This window comes from Rhinoderma darwinii, chromosome 12 (genome assembly GCF_050947455.1).
Source record: "Rhinoderma darwinii isolate aRhiDar2 chromosome 12, aRhiDar2.hap1, whole genome shotgun sequence".
In the NCBI taxonomy this organism is placed as follows: Eukaryota; Metazoa; Chordata; class Amphibia; order Anura; family Rhinodermatidae; genus Rhinoderma; species Rhinoderma darwinii.
The window spans coordinates 68,162,824-68,181,146 of NC_134698.1; the positions used below are offsets into that span (position 1 = coordinate 68,162,824).

Consider the following 18,323-nt stretch of genomic DNA (forward strand, 5'->3'; position numbering starts at 1 on the left):
ATTGCTATATAGAAGAGTGAACTCACTGGTGCAACATCTGCTGGTCCACGCACCTACCACTCTAGGGCTATGGCTGCTCAGAATAAGGCTACTCTAACATACCTGTTATGTGGGCACATGTATGACACCATGGCTAGCAATCTATTGGTCACGTCCATACCAAGCGGTTCTGACACCCCAATTTCCTCCTCCGTCGTCAGATTTGCAAAAGCTGAATTTTACTTGATAAAATATGAAAGTCTATAGTTACGTATCTGTAATGACTCTTCTGTACTACGCTCGTGGACTCTGGCCACAAAGGGAAATGTGGGTTGTTGTATGCCAACCCTTCTGCACATGGTTTATTGATCTGTATTGTAGGTGCTGAGCAGAATAAAATCTATTAATGAGGATCCAACTTTTCATGGGTTGATTGTTCAGCTTCCGCTGGATTCAGATCACAAAGTTGACACCGAGAGAGTGACCAACGCTCTATCGCCTGCCAAGGATGTGGATGGGTAAGTTACAACAAAGCTATGGCTGCAGTATTTTTATTGTATAAAAAAAACCACTAAATAAAAACCTTGCCTGCTTTCTCCCAGCATTACTCTGGTTATAGGCTGTGTCTGGTATTTGTAGTTCAGTCTCATTCCAGTGGTTTTTACTAATCTGCAATACCAGACACAACCCAAGTACAAGAGTGGTGCTGTTTTAGGAAGGAATCAGTCCTGGTTTTTTTTATTTAATGTTCCGCAAACCCTTTAATAAAACGAATATAAATTATTATTTTTCCTGGTGTTTAAATAGAAGAATTTTCTTTCAAGAACTCTAAAAATGTGTATTTACCCGCTGCTTTTTGCGGTCTTTTCAGAAACACTAGTAGCCTGGATGTACCTCTTTAATGTTTTATTTTCCCTTATTTTTTATTTTTTTTTATATTGTAGACTAACCAGCATTAATGCAGGAAAACTCGCTAGAGGAGATCTTGGAGATTGCTTTATCCCGTGTACCCCTAAAGGATGCTTGGACCTCATCCGGCAAACAGGTATTGTGTTTTACAGAGTTTAAAGTTACACTGTGTAAAAGGGCTTTTTTTTTTTTTTCTCTCCATCATAGACCTTTGTGGGGGCTGTATTACAGCTCTGTATAACTAGGTTGTACGGAGTCCCTTTACGGCTGTGTACACGAGACCTAAAAAACTTTTTCAGATGGGAGACAAATCACTGGCAAAATCAATGCTTCTGTGCTGGGCACCAGTGATTCTCTTCTTTGCTTTTCCTGTGCTTTTATGCACTCTGGCATGGAAATCTAGTATTGTAAACCTGCTGAGTCCAGGCTCGCTTGCCTAGCAATGACTGCCTCATGAATATTCAAGATGGGACTCTGCTTTTCAACTTTCTTATAAATTCCTGAAAATTCTCTTGCACATCCATACCCTATCTTATCTATGATAGGCCCTCAATGTGTGATCAGCGGTGGTTCCCAGTGGCCAGCAGAACGAAGGAGCTGGAGCACCGTGGCCCCATTACTGTTGTACCAGACACGGCGTCGTCGCTTCTGCACATGCGGCTGTGTCTGGTAATGCAGCTCACCCCGTTCATGTGAATATCACTGAGCTTATGGTATGCTGCTGCACTAGACTGGGTGGTTGGACCCCCAAAGATCAATTCCTGGAAAGATTTAAAAGAAAAAACACAAGCACTTCTCTATACACTGAAAAAACATTGACTTAAGTGTAATTGCTCTTTAAATAATTGTATGTTTCTAGTGAGAAGAAATGTAGAACGCCTCTATGGTTTAGCTATTCATTTTGATTTATTTTTTTTGTCATTTAAATATGCAGGAGTGCAGATTGCCGGAAAAAGAGCGGTAGTTATCGGGCGCAGTAAGATTGTGGGTGCTCCTATGCATGACCTTCTGTTGTGGAATCACGCTACAGTCACCACCTGTCATTCAAGGACAGACCAGCTCAGTGAAGAGGTGAGTGCTCCGCATGTCATTGAAATACAAGATATTGCACTAAACTTATACTAACGCTAGGAGAATATTAACTCTGTAGGGAACCTTGCATCAGAACTAAAGCTTGCCTCCTAATATATTATATCAGTAAATTCAGATTTTCCTTGAAGGGGTCGTCCAGGATTAGAATATTATGGTCTTTTCTCAAATACAAAAAAAACAACCCAAATACACCACACCTGTCCATGTGTAGTCTAGTATTACAGCACAACTCTATTGAAGTAAATGGGGCTGAGCTGCAGTACCACACACAACCTGCAGGTGGACAGGTATGGCGCTGTTTTTGGAAGAAAGTTTATGCCAGGGTGTACTTTCTCTGGATAGAAGAAGATCCTGGACTGTGGCACCATAATTACCTATTGCACTTCGGTTTGCCAGAGATGGTTTCGCGTTACCCAGGCCAGAGCCAGGTTTAGGTGTTTTTTGCTAGAGAAACCCAGCCCATGCCACACATTATTACCTCTGGAACTTGTGTACAATTACAGTAGGTTCTCACCATTGAATAATTACGTAGATGCAATGTTGGCACTTGGATTACTGATCCATGTTCGTTGTATTGCTCGTACAGGTAATCAGAGCAGAAATTCTTGTTGTGGGTGCTGGTAAACCGGAGATGGTTAAGGGTGACTGGATTAAGCCCGGTGCCATTGTGATCGATTGTGGCATTAACTATATACCAGGTAAGAAGTTAATAGGCTCTTGAGTCCTAGAGTTTAAAATATTATATTTTTTTTGTGTTTCTGCCAGCCTTCTCAAAGATGATCCTTACTGACAATATCGTATTAAAGGGGAAAGATCCAGCTAAAAAGCTCCTGGCTGGAGATCACTGGTGGAGATTGGAGCACCAAATGCAGGAGCCACAGTACACACATAGTTATTGAACCCCTCTAGCTCCTCTTAGAACTCAGTAACAGGAAACCTATTCCAAGCAAAATTTTGATGGCCCTTTGGCATTGTTCAGATCTTTCCATCTGCAAAACAGTCCAAAGGCCCTTTTACATGAGCCAATGATTGGGCATACAACAACTTCTTCCCGTTTTTTTTTTTTTATTATGTTCTGTGTAAACAGGGCAACTATCAGCCGATTAATCTTTGGCTAATCTGCTCTTTTACACGGCCAATAAAATGGTCGCTGGTTGGCAACACGTCTCAGTGTAAACCGGGAGGGAGCCGTGCTGCCGACATTAAGGAAATGTATGTAGAAGAGCGATCGACGTAAGGATCGCTCATCCCCGTACAGAATTGATCGTTGCTCCTTGTGAAAGGAGCAAACGTGGGCCAATTAACGAGCTGTCTTGTTGATCGGCGCTCGTTCTCACAGCCCATATCGGGTCGTGTAGAAGGACCCTAAACAAAGATGTTCTGGCAGCACCTAGTTTTAGCACATGTTGAATTTAAATATGCCATATTTTATTTGTAGCAGATAAGCCGATGCCAGAGGACAGACGCGCACTTGATCTGCCAATCGTGCGTGTGTATGGGGTAGTCTGGAGGAATAGCTGTCAGCCAAACAACCGTTCGGCCAACAGCTTTCTATAGTCTATGGCCAGGCTTACAGAAGTCTACAGTTGGAGGTGGCTAGTGACATTGCCAACCCTGCCCCTTCACTCTGTATATTCTTTATCACTATGTTCAAGGTGAAAGCTGTTTATCTTGCAGTATAATGATGAGAACATTCAGCTTCTCTGTAATCTGTGTTTCTGGTTGTGTTGACATCTAGTGGCCACTGTTAAAGCTTTTTAAAACCCCATTCACTATATTGTGCTCTGTCCACCGAATATCCACCAGCAAAGAGAAATTGTCTGCATATATTCTCATTGGGTTGTTCGTAATTTATTTTTTTTTGTCATTTTAGTTATTAGACCTTGGGTATATGCCCTGCCACTAGGCATTCATATATGTCGAGTTTCACTGCAGGTGCATTTTGGAATCCATGATCTACCCTTGGTATATGTAACTGACCACTAGTTGTTTTCTAGCTAGACAGGTTTTATAGAGCGACTGTTCCAAGACCAATATCTCTCACCGCTATCTCTTCCCATTTAGATGCCACTAAACAGTCTGGTAAACGGGTTGTCGGAGATGTGGCATATGAGGAAGCAAAGGAGAAGGCCTCGTATATCACTCCAGTGCCAGGTGGGGTTGGCCCTATGACTGTAGCCATGCTCATGGAGGTTGGTAAAGAATACTCTTGATCCAGTTTTTGCCTGGTGTGAGTATATGCACGATGGATGCCACTTTCTCTGTTGATCTTTTGCAGAACACGGTGGAGAGTGCAAAACGTTACCTGGAAAAATTCCAGCCACACACCTGGAGTATGGAATACACCAAGCTCCAGGTGCAGACTCCTGTACCAAGGTAATTTATTGGTTGTAGACTGCACAGCAATACTTACATGCTTGTCAACTGCAACACTGCTGTTTGTTGGTTCTAGTGTGAAAAGGCCTATAAGACTTTGTTGTAAAATTCTAGTCATCACCTAATTGTACCATGTTGGTGCCTTCCTGCGAGATGCTAAGAGGATGATAATGCTTGGAAAATGTAATGTTAAAGGGGTTTTCCAGTCATCGGAAATTGATGGCCTATTCTTAGGATATGCCATTAATATCTGATCGGTGGGGGTTCGACTCGCAGCACCCCTTCCGATCAGCTGCAAACGCTGCTTCCTCTTCATTCCTGTCACTGTTCGTACTGTGAATCGCCGACACGCAGGTAACGGTGGTTCGCAGTATTACAGCCTTCTCCTAGTCACTTGAATGGTAGAGGGCTGTAATACTGTAAACCGCCGCTTCAAGTGTGTTGGCAATTCACAGCATTAGCAGGTATGAAATGAAGAGGAAGCGGCGCTCTTACGAGACCGCTAATCAGTGGTGGTGTCGGGAGTTGGACCCATACTGATCAGATTTTGATGGCCTATCCTGAGAATAGTCCATGAACTTCTTGTGACTGGAAAACCCCTTTAAGGAAGTGTAAGTCTGAAACCATTTACAGTACAATACATGGGGATTTCAATATCCTAACCACATATAGTGGTGAAAATCCACACGAAACTCAAGGTATTCTGCGGATTTTAGAGTTCTTAGCACATCCATTCTGTTGCTGAAATGTAGTGGATTTTTGCACTGCGGATTTCACTCTTTAGGCTGGGTTCACACGAGCACATTAACGTCCGTGATGGACGGACGTATTTCGGCCGGAAGTCCCGGACCGAACTCAGTGCAGGGAGCCGGGCTCCTAGCATCATAGTTATGTACGATGCTAGGAGTCCCTGCCTCGCTGCGGGACAACTGTCCCGTACTGTAATCATGTTTTCAGTACGGGACAGTAGTTCCACGGAGAGGCAGGGACTCCTAGCATCGTACATAACTATGATGCTAGGAGCCCGGCTCCCTGCACTGAGTTCGGTCCGGGACTTCCGGCCGAAATACGTCCGTCCATTACGGACGTTAATGTGCTCGTGTGAATCCAGCCTTCCAATGTAAAGGCAACACGCGCAGATTTCACTGCAGTTTTTCGTCACAATCCACAGTGGAATACCCTGACTACTTGTGGCTTTACCCTATGTTACCATCATTAATATAAATAAAATATATAAAATTATTATGGAATTAATGTTTAGTAGGAATACATATTAATATAAAACTTTGTAATAAGTATTAGGGGTATATAACCGTTTCCTCACCTCCCAGTCACCATTATTTTCCCTTTCCTGCCGGCAGCCTCTGTGCAGAATCTTCCTGGGTCACCATAAAGTCCAACTAGTGTAAAATGGTTAATCATTGAACATTATTGATCTGCCTTCTCTTATAGGTGGCACTGATGGTTTACATTCACCGTTGCATCAAGACATCCGGTTTACAGCCATATTGTCGCTATAGACTGTTCGTGTTCACTTTGTGTAGTTGTAGGTCCACATTCTCACTTCTGATTGTGTATTCTTGTGAAGTCATGTTTTTGACAACCGCGCTAGTCTTGTTCTTGACTTCATTCTTTAATTTGAGGTTTGTAAATAAACGTTATGAAAATGGGAACCAATAGTACAACAGAATATGGAAGTGAATTATCATTATGACGATCCTTTACGCCTAGAACAGTACGTTAATGGGCACAGAATGTAGGTCGGGCATGGCACTAGTGTTAGAGGTCCATTAACTTTTCACTACATTTGTAGCACAAGTTATGCTGGGCATGGTCTGATTGGCGCTCTAGTATTTGGGCTTTAATTACTTTCCCTTGTGTTTAATCCTATGGGCCCCACCCTCTGGCCACTTGTGGGTGATCATACACACCGTGGTCACGTTCTGGTGTGATTGCATGGATGAGAACCACGTGGCAAAACCAAGTGGATTTTCCACTAATTGCCACGGTTTTGTGATGTGCTTTTGGAGCAAAAGGAACAATTTCTACCTTTGGAAATGTGTGGCCTTATTAAACCCTACAGACCCTTAGGGTATGTGCACACGTAGTGACCAAAAACGTCTGAAAATACGGAGCTGTTTTCAAGGGAAAACAGACCCTTATTTTCAGACGTTTTTTGAGCAACTTGCGTTTTTTTACGTCCGTTTTTGGAGCTGTTTTCATTGGAGTCTATGAGAAAACGTCCAAAGAAGTGTCCTGCACTTCTTTGACGAGGCAGTCATTTTACTCGTAAATTACAGGTCGTCGGCACAGTACGTCGGCAAACCCATTCAAATGAATGGGCAGATGTTTGCCGACATATTGGAGCCGTATTTTCAGGCGTAAATAAGAGGCATAATACGCCTCGTTTACGCCTGAAAATAGGTCGTGTGAACCCAGCCTTAGACTCAACAGCTGTGGGGTTGAGTTAGTTTCTGTAAGGGCGTTCAGTCCACTTTTGTCTCCGTGATACTTGCTCATGTCAAACTTAATCAGTTTGAAATCAACTAGTTTTATTTTGGTTTTGTATCCGTTCCTGAGTTGGGCCTCCCAATCTTTGAGCCACCGGCTACTACCGTGCAAACTACATAAACTTTGGAATACAAATATGTTGCAACAATCAGCTGTGTCCTGACAAGTTTACATCATTCTTGCATGCCGCTACTTCCGGGAAATCCAGCAGCCAGTCTATCTGACCACCAGGCGTAACAGTGGCAGAAACTTCACTCACTTTGGTAGAGGTTAAGGCCGGATTCGTAAACGCTGCGGAACTTCCGCAACGGAATAACGTGCGGAAATTCCGCAGCATTTATAGTAGCAGCAAAGTGGATGAGATTAAGAAAATCGCATGCCCACGCTGCAGAAAAAAAAACCAGTGTGTAAACATTAATAAATTGACCTGCGGTGCGGAATTTAAATCCGCAGCATGTCAAATTATTCTAAGTTTTCGTTTAGCTTCTGTTGCTGGTTTTCACCATTGAATTTAATGGGGATGCAAAACCCGCAACAGGAAGCCCTGTGTTGCGACATTTACTGCAAAATCGCAGCGATTACGCCCAAAATCATACTCGGAACTCTCGCCTTCCTGCAGTTTGGCCTCCTGCGATGACGTTCCATCCCATGTGACGGCAGCAGCCAATCACAGGCTGCAGCGTCACATGGCCTGCAATGTAATCATAGGAGGCCAGGCTGCGCGCAAAGAAAAGGGAGGGGTTAAGTATGAGTGTCTTTTTTTTTTTTTTTTTTTTTTTTTTTTATTTATTTTTTATTATTTTTTTTAAACTAGCCTCTTCGCATATTCTGATATAACTGCACTATTTAAAGGGGTTTAACACATTCTGATGACCTATCCACCGGATTAGTCATAAGTATATGATCAGTGCGGGTCAGACATGTGGACCCTGCACCAATCCGCTGATCCAGCTGCCTCCGGGCATCAGATGTTTTGAGCGGTATGCAGTAGTTTGATCCGCAAGTAGTTGGCTCTGTATATTGCATAAAGGCTGTTCGGTAGAACTGCGTCTCCGCTCCTATTCACTTTAATAAGAGCAGTACTGCAGCTCGGCCGCTATTCTTTGAGCGGAGCCAACTGCTTCCGGCAATATTGTCTGTTGCCCGGAGGCAGCTGCAGCAGCTGATCGGTCCGGGTGTCGGACCTGCACCGATCATATATGGATGACCTATCTGGTGGAGAGGTAATTAGTTGTCAGAACGTGGAAAACCCCTTTAAGTCCATTTCAAGCTGCAGCATTTCTGCTCTGTGTGAACATACCCTTAGGTTTTGTTTTTATAGATAGCTGTGTTTGCAAATCTAAAAATGTACACATCTGTAACTACGTGACTAACATGGCAACTACCTGCAATCTTTCGGGTGAGCTACACGGCATGACTTGGCTCACTGGGGTCTGAGCTTGCTGTTTCTAGTGTCTTATCCAGGATGACCTGAACCAGAGAAGCTGTAACACCTCAATATAACATCGCACAGCGGCTTTGTGCCACTGCGACAGCAATCTCTGTACTGTCACGCTCTACCCTTTAACCAAAAAACATCTTTCATGATACATTATTTCTTGCAGCACCTTAAGGGGGGATTCACACGAGCGTGTATTCGGTCCGTGCGGGCCGCGTGGTTTTCACGCGGCACGCATGGACCAATACAAGTCTATGGGGCAGTACAGACAGTCCGTGCTTTTTTCGCAGCGTTTGTCTGCTGCGCAAAAAGCGCGACAGGTTCAATAACTCTGCGTATTTCGCGCATCACGCACCCATTGAAGTCAATGGGTGCGTGAAAATCACGCGCACCACACGGAAGCACTTCCGTGGGACGAGCGTGATTCGCGCAACAGCAGTGAAAAGGATGAATGAAAACAGAAAAGCACCACGTGCTTTTCTGTTTCCAAGCATCCAAACGGAGTGTCTTTGCGAGGAGCGAACCCCGACAACCGAGGCAAACTTCACCGGGTTCGGCCAAACTCGTTTTGGCCGAACCCGGCAAAAAAATTTCCGGTCCGCGACGTCGGGAGAGATTCACTGTGCATGGTGCTGAAAGAGTTAAACTGTTTCAGCACCATGGACAGTGACTTGCGATCCCAAAATACATTAACCTGTAAAAATAAACCGAAGTTCTAACTTACCGATTACTCCTGTCTCCTTCCTGCAGTCCGACCTCCCGGGATGACACTTCAGTTCAAGTGACAGCTCCAGCCAATCACAGGCCAAGCACAGGCTGCAGCCAATCACAGGCTGCAGCGGTCACTTGGACTGCTGCGTCATCCAGGGAGGTGGGGCCCGATGTCAAGAGAGGCGCGTCACTAAGGACGCGTCACCAAGGCAACGGCCGGGAAGTTCTCGGTAAGTAGGAACTTTATCTTTTTTTTTTACAGGTTTTTCGCTGTTGTGTTCGGCATTCACTGTCGAGGGTGCTGAAAGAGTTAGCTCTTTCAGCACCTTGGACAGTGACGGCCGTCGACTAGCCTCATCTCTATGATGCCGGCTGCGCGAAAATCACGCAGCCGCGCATCAGACACGCATGACACACGCAGCTGTCAAATGGTTTTTGCGCTCGCAAAACGCTGCGTTGTTTGCGCGCGCAAAAACGCAACGTTCGTGTGAATCTTCCCTAATAATAAGTTTGTTGTCAGCCTTCAAGAACACATTTCTATGTACACCTTTGCACCTGTGTTTTTTTTTTTTTTTTTTTTTTTTTTTTTAAACGAAATGTCTTATGGCATTTTAAACAACTTTGTAATTTGGCTTTTATTAAGAGAATTTATTTTTGAGATCCGCTTCTATGTTGCGCTCACCTGACTGTCGGGTCTGCGGGACTGACCACTTCGGTGACCGTAGTTTCATGAACTTGGATATGATAGACAACAGGTGCATCCATGCAGGACCCACAGTCACCGAAGCAGTTACTCCTGCAGACCTGACGGGTTTGGGTTAGAGAGCAAGATACAGCTTCTAGCTCAAAAAGAAAAACTTTTTTTTTTTTTTCTTTTTTTTTTTTTTTTTTAATCTAAACCAATTTAAAAAGTTTTTTAAAATACCAGATTTTCTGGATGGTTGTAGTATTCCAATAGCTGAACTGTACACTTAATGATAAATATGTATTTAAAGAGGCTCTGTCACCACATTATAAGTGCCCTGTCTCCTACATAATGAGATCAGTGCTATAATGTAGGTGACTGTAATGCTTTTTATTTAAAAAACGATTTATTTTCACCATGTTAGCGATTTTAGCTTTATGCTAATGAGTTTCTCAATGGACAACTGGGCGTGTTTTACTATTCCATTCATTTAGGCAGCGCATAGGGATCCTTTTAGATCGCTATGTGCTGTCTTAGGGTATGTTCACACTGCAGCGTCCGTTACGGCTGAAATTACGGTGCTGTTTTCAGGAGAAAACCGCACCGTAATTTCAGCCGTAATGGCATGTGCAGGCGTCTTTCGCTGTGTCCATTACGGACGTAATTGCAGCTGTTTTTCCCATGGAGTCCATGGAAAATTGCTCCATTTACGTCTGAAGAAGTGACAGGCACTTCTTTGACGCGGGCGTCTTTTTTACGCGCCGCCTTTTGACAGCGGTGCGTAAAAAAAATGACCGTCGGCACAGAACATCGTAAAACCCATTCTAATGAATGGGCAGATGTTTGCCGACGCTTTTGAGCCGCATTTTCGGACGTAATTCGGGGCTAAAACGCCCGAATTACGTCCCTAAATAGTGTGTGTGAACCCAGACTTATACTAACACATTAACGATACTGAAGTGTTTGGACAGTGAATAGACATTCCACGGGATGTCTATTCACAATCCCTGCACTTCGTTACTCTGTCTGTGGTAGTTACAGCAGAGCAAGCGTAATCTCGTGAGATTACGCTGTAGATGACAGGTTACAACGAGATTACGCTTCCTCTGCTGTAACTACCACAGACATTAACGAAGTGCCGGGATTGTGAATAGACTCCCGTGGAATGTCTATTCACTGTCTAAACACTTCAGTATCGTTAATGTGTTAGTATAAGACAGCACATAGTGATCTAAAAGGATCCCTACGCACTGTCTAAATGAATGGAGAGAAGTGTATGACGCTGATTGGTTATTGATTGGTCAGCGTCATACACTCCTCTGTACAACGCCCACTTGGTCAATAGTAAAACACGCCCCGTTGTCCATTGAGAAACTCATTGGCATAAAGCAAAAATCGCTAATAACATGGTGGAAATAGATCGTTTTTAAAAATAAAAAGCACTGCGGTCACCTACATTACAGCGCCGGTCTCCTTATGTAGGAGATAGGGCACTTATAAATGGGTGACAGTCTCTTTAAAAACCCAAAAATCATTCTCCATTAAACAATGATTTCTTATTGTAATTCTGAAGAACCTGTGATGGTGCTCAGGCCTACTTTTTTGTTCCCTCTCTAGTGACATTGAGATCTCGCGCTCCTGTGTGCCAAAGTCCATTTCTCGGCTTTCAGAAGAGATTGGTCTGCTGTCAGAAGAAATGGAATTATACGGACAGACAAAAGCCAAAGTCCTGCTCTCCACCATCAAACGTCTGCAGGGGCAGAAGGATGGAAAATACGTGGTTGTCACTGGGTACGTGATCTACCTCTCCGTCCATGTCTGTAAGATAGGATGGGGAGGGGGGGGGTCTGATAAATCTTGTGCTACTACAACTCTCAGTATACCATCGCAGGTTGCCGGCTACTGCAATAAGGATAGGAGCGAACTTCATGTCTGGTTTCATACAGTGTCACGTCTCCAGTCCTTGTGTTTGCTTATACGTCTAAACGCCACCCCTAATAGTAAGCAAGTAAAGTGACATCTACACACGAAGATCTCCAGCAAATCCTTGGGGGGGGGGGGGGGGGAGAAAAAAAAAAAAATAATAAATTATATATATATATATATATATATATATATATATATATATATATTATTATTTATTTTTTTTTCTATATCACCCCCAGGGTTGGATTCTCGGCTACACTGCGCATTACTGATTTATAATGTCCTCCATGCTGATGGTGTGTGTGTGTGTTCGTTAGGCTCCACCCACTAACTCAGAGACCATTGAGAATTAGAGAGGCTGCAGAGGGGAAAACTGCTAAATAATGCAGAATACAAGTTATGTAATGGCCAGAAATAGCGTTATTCCTCATGTACACACATGAGACTATTCTGAAAATCTCCTGAAAGGTTGGGCGCGCTTTAACTAGGTTTTATGTAGTATGCAAGAATTTCTATTATACTGTCTGTTTTTTCTTTTTAACCTACAGTATAACACCAACCCCACTGGGTGAAGGAAAGAGCACCACCACCATTGGTTTAGTTCAGGCTATTGGAGCTCATCTGAACCTTAATGTGTTTGCCTGTGTCCGGCAACCGTCTCAAGGACCTACCTTTGGAATCAAAGGTAAGTTAATGGCCGTAAATATTTGTTCATTATTCCTGTTTGTTTCAGAATTGTTTAGATCTAATGTCTGTGGTGAGTAAAGTTGCCCTTACAATAAATTTCGCCCAGCTATTCCTCCCGACTTCCACACGCAGGCTTGGCTGACTTTCATTTAGGGCGACACAGGTCGCAGTGTGACACTGCCTGCATTGCAGGTAATGATAGTCAATGTGGTCGCTGTCAGGTGTAAAAAGCAGCGGGCAGAATTCTGGCATTACGTAAACCTGCGTTAATCTGGCTTAAATACTTTCTCGCACTTTTTCTAGGGGGCGCTGCAGGAGGAGGATATTCACAGGTTATTCCAATGGAAGAGGTAAGTCCAGAGTCCAGCTTTCCAAAATTAAAGGGAACCTGTCATGACTTCTCAGCCTCCTGAACCACCACCATACTGTAATACCTGACGTGCATAGGTTTAAAAAGATGCCCCTGTATATACTGGCTGATATAAAGGTGTGTTTAGGGACCGGACTGCCTGACTCTTCAGTATCCTGGCTACGCCCAAATGACTCTTTACATGTAATTTGCATACAGTGCACCATGTTTTAGAAGTTGCCTTTCTCGGTTATTCTACATTAGCCAGTATATACAGGGGCATCTTTATGAGCCTTAGCCATCAGGTATTTCGGCACAGATCTGAAAAGTCATGACCTGTTCCCTTTAAACTACTGTGTCTTTTAATTGTGTTTAACTCCATTTTAAGAGGCGACCTGGTTTTCATAAAATAGGATTACCCTAAGGGTATGTTCACACTCTTCACAAAAAACTTCTGAAAATACGGAACTGTCGGTCCTAGAGCTAAAGGCCCTTTTACACGGGCCAATGACTATAATTGCCCTGTGCAAACAGAACTTGGATCAGCTGATTAACGACCAAACGCTCGTTAATCATTTGATCAGATTTTTTTAAGCGGCCATAAAAATGGTCGCTAGTGGTATCCCCTCTCCCTGTGTAAAGTGCTGCTGAAAAGATGCTACGGTTTGAGTATGATCGCTTGCCTCCATATTCCCGATCATTGCTTAGTTTGTATGGGGCAAAAGAGTACCGAAAAGCTGTGTTGTCGATGCTCATTAATAGGTGGTAAACACGGGCAAATATCTGCCCGTTTAAAACCGATGAAAGATATTGGAGGCCGCTGCTAGAGGTCCATGTTTTGTTTGTTTATACATTACCATACAATATACACAATGGAAGTGTTTCGTACAGAACTCCATACACCTAAGGCCTCATGCACACGACCGTATTTTTTCCCACCCGTAAATACTGGTCCGGTGTCACACGTATTCGACCCGTTTTCCACCAGTATTTACGGGCCCGTGCCTGTAAATACGGGCACGTTTTTGGATGCAAAATTACACTGCACTAATCGGCAGCCCCTTCTCTCTATCAGTGCAGGATAGAGAAGGGACAGCCCTTTCTGTAATAAAAGTTAAAGAAATTCATACTTACCCGGCCGTTGCCTTGGTGACGCGTCCCTCTCTTCACATCCAGCCCGACATCCCTGGATGACGCGGCAGTCCATGTGACCGCTGCAGCCTGTGATTGGCCTGTGATTGGCTGCAGCAGTCACATGGGCTGAAACGTCATCCAGCCCATCATCGGGCCGGATGTCGAGAGGGACGCGTCACCAAGGCAACGGCCGGGAGACTGGACTGGAGGAAGCAGGAAGTTCTCGGTAAGTATGAACGTCTTTTATTTATTTTTTTACAGGTTGCTCTATATTCTGATTGGAATTCACTGTCCAGGGTGCTGAAAGAGTTACTGCCGATCAGTTAACTCTTTCAGCTCCCTGGACAGTGACTATTTACCGACATCGCCTAGCAACGCTCCCGTGATGACGGGTGCACACACGTAGCCACCCGTCATTACAGGAGCTCCATAGACTTCTATGGGCTGTCCGTGCCGTTATTACGGCCTGAAATAGGACATGTTCTATCTTTTTTTTTTCAACGGCACGGGCACCTTCCCGTAAGAAAACGGGAAGGTACCCGTGGCCAATAGAAGTCTATGAGTTATTATGGGTTGTAATTACGACCCGTAATAACGGGTGTTTTTACGGTCGTGTGCATGAGGCCTTAAACGACTGCCATGTGGAGATTTCCACTTGTGGACTGAATTTTGTGCACATTTAAGGACCTCCACCGATAAGCAAGTAACGGTATATCGTTAGAATTCCAGTTAGGACTGAAAAATGACACTACGTCCATCTCTTAGTCTCTACTTTGCGCTGCCCGAAGCGGTTGGCACTTACCTCTCGCCACATAGCAACAATGGAGTATGTAGATTTCCTAGCCCAGGGAGAAACCTCGCTCAGTCTTGAATTTTAATTTAGAGCTTTGTCAAAACTTTTCATCACGGTCCCATGAATACAATCTATGAGAAAACCAAGTGATTTTCTTAGTCATGAAAATTGGTAGAACCTATTGATGTTTTAAAAAAATAAAAAAAAAATTGTGCTTGTCCATATTCTTCTTCCAAGTCCAATGGTGACCTGTCCTCCTCCTATGAATATCAGTCTTGTCTATAAAATGCACTGAGATTGAGATACTTTCTTTGACTTGAGTTATTTCCCGTGCCTTTGACTATCTTGGAGCAAATCTCATTCCCAGTCACTGTGTTTACTTCCAGTTTAACCTCCATCTCACTGGGGACATACATGCCATTACAGCTGCTAACAACCTAGTGGCAGCTGCTATTGACGCACGGATCTTCCATGAGCTGACACAGTCTGACAAGGTGAGAGGTTTTTTCGTATTTCTACTGGCACCAATTGACAAACTGGCAAAGCATACAGACTTTCCACAATCTCTTCTATGTAAGGCACTGTCCTGTTACAAGTGTTGAGCAGTCCGTATCACCATGCATGTGCATAATGAGCCACATATGGCCGTCGTCCAATTATCTTAGTCCTAAAAAATTAAAGGTACACTTCGATTTTTATCGCACATTACCAAGCTATATGTGACAATTGTCCTATTTAAAAAAGAAAAAACGGGTGATTGGTTTCTGTGAAATTAATCTATATTGAAAAATAAACGTAATCTTGCCGTTTTCTCTCTGGCCACTGAGCCTCAAAATAGACTGACCTTTCCTGTTCAGTAGAGATCACTTCTCCGTAGTAGTCATTATCACAGGCAGGATTACAATGACGGGTAACACCCATACATAGATCACACAGGATCCGCCATTCATTATAGACTGACCCTTCCTGTTCTTCGGAGATCTCTTCTCAGTAGTCAGCTCATTATCACCAATGGCAGGATTACAGTGACTGGTAACGCATGTATATAGATCACACAGGATCCACCATTCATTATAGACCCTTCCTGTTCTTCGGAGCAGTCATCTCCTTCTCATCAGAGGCAGGATTTAACTGACCGGTAACACCTATATATAGATCACACCGTATCCACCATTGACAATAGGTGATGGACACAGCTCCCCTCCTCCCCCTCCCTGCACAATAACCTTGCTTAGAAAAATCTCCTATAATCAATGGCTCGCCTCCTGTTCACAGGTTCCTAATGTCCATGTGGCTGCTGTAAAGCATATCTCTAAATGCAGTTAACATAGGTGGCTGCCCCTATTCATGTACAGAAAATAGAATAAAAAAGTTTACAATCCAAAAATAAATTTTTTCACTATCTGGTTTCAATTTGAAAAAAAACCATGTAGGTGATACATTCCCTTGTCAACACTCTGGTTGACCAGCGAGGAGTGAGGGGTGGTACTCAATTAGGCCACAACACCTCCACTATTACTATACTGCTTCTTATATTAGACTAGACTAATGCACTGTATTAGCACCATAGGAGCCGCATGTAATGATTACGTGTAAATCCTACACTTTATAAGGACACTGATCACTCTGCTAGAAAAGAGCCGCCAGTAGCAAATACTATGAGCAGCGGAGGGAGAGACTGTCACTGGTCAGAAGGCAAGTGTCCTACTCAATGGTCACCACCTCCCCTCTTTACACTTGCAGCACAGGAGCTGTTAGCTGCTCTTACCCACGAGCTATGTAACTAGAGAGAGGAAACCTAATTCCTCTAGTCACATACTGTAGCACAGGAGTCGTGGGTAAGACCAGCTAACGGCTCCTGTGCTGCAAGTGTAAAGAGTAAGATACTGAGTAAGGGCCTGTTCACATTAGCGTTGTCTACCCGTTGACTGTGCAGTCGACTGCGCTATTGATTCAGTCAAAAAACAAAACCCTTTCACAACGGTGACAAACAAAAACAATTAGCAAAGTATCTGTCACCATGAGATCAATGGTGATGCAAACGGAAGCTATGGTTTCCGTTGAGGGGTTCCCCCAACAAAGCTCAGTTGGAACCCCTCAACGGAAAGACCCCGCTGATGTGAACAGGTCATTAGACACTTGACTTCTATGTGGGGGATAATACTGCAAGGTTGGAGATGATACTTGAAGAGGGAATGATTCTGGAGGTGGAAGGAAGGAAAATGTAGTGGGAGGGGGGGGGGGGGGTGATACCGAAGGAAAACAATACTTGAGGGGGAGTTAAATAGAGGGGGGTTATACTGCAGTAGCGGGGGGGGGGGTAGAAATTATATTGGGTGGGGTGTTGTCCTGGGGGATTAATAATACCGCCAACAAGAGGATGATACTGGGGGAAGACATTATTCCTAAAGGGGGGGGGGGGGGATGGTGGTAAAATGATACTGGGGGGGAGGTAGAGGAAGTAGAGATGATACCTTAGGGAGGGGAGACAGAATATACCTGGGTGATGGGGGAGAGTAAAGACCCCCACTGACAGCAGAAAGGGAGACACGCGCACACAGTCAGTCAACTGCAGCCCCCAATACCAGATGGAAAGCCCCCCCCCCCCCCCCCATTGACAGCTGAAAACTTTCCAAGCAGGCAAATTTTATCCAAGTGCAAGCCAAAAGCCACGCTGCGATATTCCATACTGCAGAAGAGAGGTATACTGGCCCGCCAAAAGGACACTGTCGGGTGATTAGGGGCCTATAGATGCTTTTGACGTACGTCCTGGGAGCTTTCCCACCACAAACTGCGTCTTGCAGGATCCACTTGCTGTGTAAAATTAGCCTAAAATGACAGCGATGCTGTGATGTGTATATTATATTGGTATATAGTCCCCTAAATATATAAAAACATAAATAATATTTAAAAACTGCTAAATATGATATGCAACAAGTAATTCCATCTACCAGTAGACTTCTTGTTTTTATTCCTATAAGGTCTTTTTACACGGGCCCAAGATCAAGGGTACGAAACGAGCACCAATCGACATGTTTGTTTGATCGGTGCTCGTTTATTGGCAGGAATCATGACATGGGCCGTGTAAATGAGCGCCCACCTGTGAGACCGCTGGTTGATTTCCGCTCATTTGTTCCTTTCACAAGGAGCCATGTTTGTGGAAAAGCAATCCTTACTATGATCGTTTGTCCCCATACATTTCCATCATGTCGGTAGCGTGTCTCCCGGTTTACACAGGGAGATGTGCTGCCGACAACGATGATATTTATTGCTGCATAAACGACACGATCAGCCGATGATCAAGCGGTTTCTCGTTGCCGTTTTCATACAAATTCTTGTTTGCCCGATAATTGGCCTGTGTAAAACGTCCTTTACACGGTGCTATGCTGGCTCTTGAACATGTTCTTCGTTTTCCACTTGTCGGGGCCCCCTGTCTGTCTGACATCTTTATCTAGGCCTTTCAAGAGAATACTAGAGCCGTCACCGGTCAGTCCAGTCCTCCACCTACTATTATTATAATGAGATTACCTTGCCGATGAGCTCTTCCCCTTACAGCAGCAGAAAACTGACAATAGTCGGCCCTACCATTCAGTTGTTTTAACCCTTTGTGAATGGCCCTAAAGAAGTACAATATTGTGTATCATTTTTAATTGCATTGACAGCTAAAATAAAAACCGTAAAAAAATAGTTTTTCATGAATATGGAGTTTAAAAAAAAAAAATAATCCCTTCTG

At 43.9% G+C, this 18,323-nt stretch overlaps 1 protein-coding gene across 1 annotated transcript in view; it reads left to right on the plus strand.

Annotated features, from left to right (window-relative positions):
* MTHFD1 (methylenetetrahydrofolate dehydrogenase, cyclohydrolase and formyltetrahydrofolate synthetase 1) overlaps window positions 1-18,323 on the plus strand; it is a 52,629-nt gene that overhangs the window by 7,689 nt on the left and 26,617 nt on the right. Inside the window, exons 5-14 of the mRNA XM_075843771.1 lie at window positions 361-497; window positions 924-1,024; window positions 1,823-1,959; window positions 2,567-2,678; window positions 4,045-4,172; window positions 4,259-4,356; window positions 11,319-11,492; window positions 12,176-12,312; window positions 12,618-12,664; window positions 14,977-15,084. Of these exons, the coding sequence (XP_075699886.1) occupies window positions 361-497; window positions 924-1,024; window positions 1,823-1,959; window positions 2,567-2,678; window positions 4,045-4,172; window positions 4,259-4,356; window positions 11,319-11,492; window positions 12,176-12,312; window positions 12,618-12,664; window positions 14,977-15,084 (1,179 nt within the window). The remainder of the gene's footprint in view (window positions 1-360; window positions 498-923; window positions 1,025-1,822; window positions 1,960-2,566; window positions 2,679-4,044; window positions 4,173-4,258; window positions 4,357-11,318; window positions 11,493-12,175; window positions 12,313-12,617; window positions 12,665-14,976; window positions 15,085-18,323) is intronic.